At 34.1% G+C, this 5,683-nt stretch overlaps 1 protein-coding gene across 1 annotated transcript in view; it reads left to right on the top strand.

Moving 5' to 3' along the window:
- LOC107659117 (copine-7-like) overlaps positions 1 to 5,683 on the top strand; it is a 55,811-nt gene that overhangs the window by 41,720 nt on the left and 8,408 nt on the right. Inside the window, exon 11 of the mRNA XM_016447943.1 lies at positions 5,579 to 5,633. Within this exon, the coding sequence (XP_016303429.1) occupies positions 5,579 to 5,633 (55 nt within the window). The remainder of the gene's footprint in view (positions 1 to 5,578; positions 5,634 to 5,683) is intronic.

Below are 5,683 nucleotides of genomic sequence, written 5' to 3'. Positions count from 1 at the left end.
AAATGGTCTTATTTTTACGATTAAGTTTTAATCCAAATGATGCGTGTGCTAAGTGAGTGAACATCAAAGACAGAATTGCTCTCTCTCTCACTTTCTCTCTCTCTCCCTACCGTTAAGTAACTTTTGCATTGTTTTACTTGTTTTTGACATATCCGACCAAACTACAAACTTTCCAGTGATGTCTGTGAGAAAGATATATTCACTCGACAAGCTCGCGCAGCTGCGCCGCCGCCCGCTCAATCCACTCAGCGTGCTTTGCTTATCAGCAAGCGCACATCAGCTATACAGGCGTTAATACTGAATGTTTAACATTATATTCATTGCATACATATACTTCGTAGACATCCTTAATCTCTAATAACTCCATTTTGCTGTCTGTTGTTCTGTTGTCGGTGTTTCTTTGTCTGAATATGGCACTTAACACATGCTGTGTGGTATCGGCGTTTGGTATCGGGGCATTTTACCGAATACGAGTACAGGAGCTCAGTATCGGGCCCGATACCGATACCAGTATCGGTATCGGTGCATCCCTATTAAAAATTGACCTGGCTATTCCAAGCTCTATTATTGCAGTCAGCGGGTGTTGCAGTTGAACAGTCCACAAATTGTCAAATAAAGCGCGCGCATCCATAATAAAAACGTGCCTCACACAGCTCCAGGGGGTGAATAAAGGCCTTCTGTAGTGAATCCATGCGTTTTTGTAAGAAAAATATCCATATTTCAAACGTAATAAACACTTTTCTCTCACTTCCGTTATCTGTCAAGATAATCTGTTGGTTATCTGAAATGATTCTATTTGTTCTTCAGGGCATATCAGAGTTTAGAGATTGTCTAGCGATGTGTGAAAATTAGCGACGTTTGAAAGCCAGGTGCTGCTCACCCATTTAAACTACAGATTGTCATCAAATTTCATACTCATTTGCTAGTCTTACACACATGATGTTTCTGCAACCCACCTGCAAAGTGTTGTGATGTCATATCTTGAAATTCCTATTTACAGTTCCTTTAACTGCTTATAGGGAAAAAAGAAAAATGATAGCTTGGACTTCATGCTGTTATTTCTGTAGTTTTTGTCTCCATTAAACTATCAGTTCACCAAGAAATACAAATATTTTCATTTACTCACTTTCATTTGGTTTCAACCCCGTATTATTTTCCTCCTTTTTTCTTGAGAATACACAGACATTATATATTTGAGAGCTACAGTGAAACTTGAGAGCTGCGGCTATCATATCACTTCAGAAGACATGGTATATAGACTAATGATCAGATTTTCCCTAGAGAAGTAGAATTATTTGCACAGTCTTTCATATGAACATACTGTGCAGCTATTTTGCAATCTTTGGGTGATTCTACAAAATAGGTGCTGTTTGTTATTTATATATATATATATATATGGGGCTGAGAGCCACTTGTTTTTGCTTGCTACAGTAGCAAATGCATAATTACATATATACAATGCATATTTTTATAAATATGTGTAAATAAAACCTTTAAACTTTCAATGTATTCTTTCAGTTTTACTTCACATAATGCATTTGTAAGAACACTCAAAGTTGTCTCCTTAGATTGTGCATCTACTGTACCTAATAATAATAATAAGTTATAAAAACTTTGTGATAGAGACATCATAATTCTGTCCATCATCCAAAAAGTGGAAATTTCACTATGAAAATCATCTTATTAAACAGGAAAAGGTCCCTATTTCATAGTGCATTTTAAGTGTTTTATTCATGTAAATATGATTGTCCAGCAAGTTGTAAAAAGCTCTGCTTAAAGTTGTCGACACATTTAAAAAATATTTACAGACTTTGGCAACTTTATTTGCCTGCTAGGCTTCAGTGGACTTAGTTGCATCTGAAACGGCAGGAAGCCGAGAGTTGAAGAAGGATAGAACAGCTTTAATATTTGTCTCTATGTTTCAGTATCTCAGTAATGAGTCCTTTCTTCACTATGTTCAATTATCACAGCTAAATAGCTCTCGTTCACTTTAGATATGATGTGATTATGGAGATGGTGATTACATCATGTTAGACATTAGTGTGCGTCTCTTCATGGATCGGCTTGAAGGAACATTCTCTATAGCTGTCACAGCATGATGTCTTCAGGCAACCAAACATGTGAGGAGAATCAGCTGGGCCACACATGGGTCAAGAGTTCTGTCCTATCGGAGGCTACCGAGCAGGATATTCAGACATTCATCAGATATTCATTGATACTCCATATGCTTAAGAGTTTATTAGGTGGGGTTTCATTTAAAATGGCTGTTTTAGATGCAAAAACTGTGAGTTTGACATGTCCCTGTCAGTGTTAATTTTCATATTACTGATTTATTATTGTAGTTTTTGTTAATATTCTGAATTGGATTTTATTTTTATATTTTTGGTTTTCATTTTAATTTTAGTTAAAGTTTTAGTAACACTGTTGTTGTTTTTTATTTATTTTTTTAATATGTCTAGTTTTTTTAATTAGGTTTTAGTTTTTGTTGTTGTTGTTGTTTTAATAAAATAAAAATTAATTTAAATAAAATAAAATACAATTATTTTAAAAATATTTTATATTATTTTAGTTAGTTTAGTTGGTAACTTTGAAGCTTATATGTGTAATGCATTATACAAGTATTTTAAATGCATTAATTATGCCTTGTAATGCACATTATAATGCATTGTATGATCTCATGAATAACTGCAACAAGATTTATAATACATTATAACACATTTCTTTTGTTATTTCTATTGTTACACCTTTAAAATATTATATTTCATTATAATGTTATAATGTTATTATTTAATGTTAATGTTATATAACAATATTCGATGTAACAAGGAATCGGTAAATATTATAATCCATTTTAACTTTTGGTCACACTTTATTTTAAGGTCCAATTCTCTCTGTTAACTAACTATTAACTACAACTTTTGCCTCAATATACTTATAATTTGCTGCTTATTAATAGTTAATAAGATAGTCGTTACGTTTAGGTATGGGGTAGGATTAAGGGCATTGATATGTGCTTTATGAGTATTAATAAACAGCCAATATGCTAGTAATATGCATGCTAATAAGCAACTTGTTAATAGTGAGAATTGGTCCATAAACTAAAGTGTTACCTAACTTTTTTCTTTTTTACAATTATTTATGAACAGATATAATGCATTATAATGCACATTATAAATACCTTTATAATGTATTATACATAAAGACTATACATTTACTTAATTACAATTCAAGAAACAGGTAATGCATTCTGGAAAGTGTTCTTCCACCCTGGTTTGCAAAGGATAATTTATTTGATGAAATGTATAAACTAAATACAAATCTATCTTTCTATCATTATGCGTTTCTTTAGGCCTATAAAACCTTTAAACTTCAAAGACTTTTTAAACTTTTTTTTTTTTAAATATCAATCAAGACTTTGTCAAGCATTCAAAGCTTGTTTTGCTTTTCTAGTTAAATATGAGTCATATGGATTTCTTAGAATTTAATTTTTTGTAATTCTACTTCCTTACATTCGAATATATTCTAATCGCAATTCTGCATCCTCTTTACTACCTCACTTCAAATTCAGCTCCGATTTAGCAACTCAAGCATTCTCAATTCAGTTCCTATCTTTCTATCATTATGCGTTTCTTTAGGCCTATAAAACCTTTTAACTTCAAAGACTTTTTTAACTTTTTTTTTTTTAAATATCAATCAAGACTTTGTCAAGCATTCAAAGCTTGTCTTGCTTTTCTAGTTAAATATGAGTCATATGGATTTCTTAGAATTTAATTTGTTGTAATTCTACTTCCTTACATTCGAATATATTCTAATCGCAATTCTGCATCCTGTTTACTACCTCACTTCAAATTCAGCTCCGATTTAGCAGCTCAAGCATTCTCAATTCAGTTCAGAATGAGGAACAACCTTGCAGTGAATAAAAGTTTTGTGCACTCAATTTAGTGAATTCAAATAGAGAATAATTGCAATAGCTTCATCCATTAAAGCTGTTTGCATAAAGATACTCCACAAACTTGGCTCAACTGCGATTCATTCAAATCACACCTCAGCTTTTGGAGCAAGAGAAGGTGGCATTGATTGGCCGGCATTACTGGCCTCTGGTGACAGCTATCAGAATGGTGCTACCTCATCTAGCTTTCATTAGCAAGTGAAAGACAAGCTCTGTGCCTGTGGTTATCGTGTTTCTCATGTCTCAGCTCTCTACTGCACGCCTCTGTGCTTCTGACCTCATGATACCCTTCCTCTCTCTGTAACACAGCTGTGAGTTGTCGCCTGTTGCGTGATCAGCTGTGCGGATCTGCTGTCCTGCTGCGTCTGTGCCTTCTCCTCTCCCTCTGGGAGTCTCTTTCATCCCTCCAACACGCTCCAATACATAATATGATCGTGCACACAACTCTGTCCTCAACAGTACGCCATGTTCACCCTATTGATATTTGAACCTTGTTATGCTGGTGGTGTATTTGTTGATATTAAGCCCTGTGTGTGATTATGTGGAAGGGGTTTTGATGAATAACATATTTGAGAAAGGACCTAAGAGTTGCACATACAAGGTTTGGACAAAATAAATGTAAACATCCATTACTGTAGAGGTTAAATGTATAATTCACCCAAAAATGAAAATGCTAGCATTTACTCACCCTCAAGTTGTTCCAAAATTGCACTGAGGATCAGTTTTGTTCTTCCGCTGAACACAAAAGAAGATATTTTGAAGAATGCTGGTAACCAAAAAGTTGCTGATAGCTATTGAGTTCCATAGTAATGGAAGTCAGTGGCTACCAACAACTGTTTGGTTACCGGTATTCTTCAAAATATTTATTGTGCTGAACACAAAGATATTTTGAAGAATTTTAGTAACTGAACAGTTGCTGGTAGCCATTGACTTCCCTAGTATTTTTTTTTCTCTCCATACTATGGAAGTTAATAGCTACCATCGACTCTTTGGTTACCAACATTCTTCAGAATATTCAAGTTAATGATAGGAACGGTCAAAAACTAAGAGGGACTGTGTCCAAACAACACAGAACTATTGCTGCAAAAATGACAGCAACCTTAATATTCACCTTGAAGACCCTGTTTCCACAAAAACCAACCAGAGAGAACTTCAAGCCTTCAAAAGCCGTAATTGCTAAAACTTTAATCACAGACACCAATGCTAAAATTAAAAAAAGATGGCGTCATGATATAAAACCTGGACAGTTGGAGCACCAAGATGAACTTCAGCATCTGCCCTAGCCAGACAAATCACCTGACCTGAATAATATCAAACCACTGGAGGCAGTTTTGAAGAGAGGAGTGAGAAGCTGATTCCCTCCTTTAGCATTTCTAAAGCAACTGGTAGATGTTTTTATAGACAACATTCGACTGGAGGCTATTAAAAAGTTTTATGAATCTTTTCTAAGAAGGTTGGAAGTTGTATTAAGGGCAAAAATGGTGGTAAAACAACTTAATAAAGAAATATTGCCAATTTTGCAAGGTGTACACATTATTTTGCCCAACCCCTGTATTTAGGTGTTTTTTTCCAAAACAAATTCCCAATGTGTTGTTTTATTTATTAATAAATGTATTTATCTGATCACAGTGACAAACGATTCTCTGCTTTGGGCTTCGGGGCAAGAATTCCACCTAATTATGAGGTAAAAGACCATAAATATATATATATATATATATATATATATATATATAT

Source organism: Sinocyclocheilus anshuiensis, unplaced genomic scaffold, assembly GCF_001515605.1.
Source record: "Sinocyclocheilus anshuiensis isolate Anshui unplaced genomic scaffold, SAMN03320099.WGS_v1.1 scaffold87, whole genome shotgun sequence".
NCBI lineage: Eukaryota > Metazoa > Chordata > Actinopteri > Cypriniformes > Cyprinidae > Sinocyclocheilus > Sinocyclocheilus anshuiensis.
Note: the sequence above shows the minus strand (reverse complement) of the source record. Positions and strands in the feature narration are given on the sequence as shown.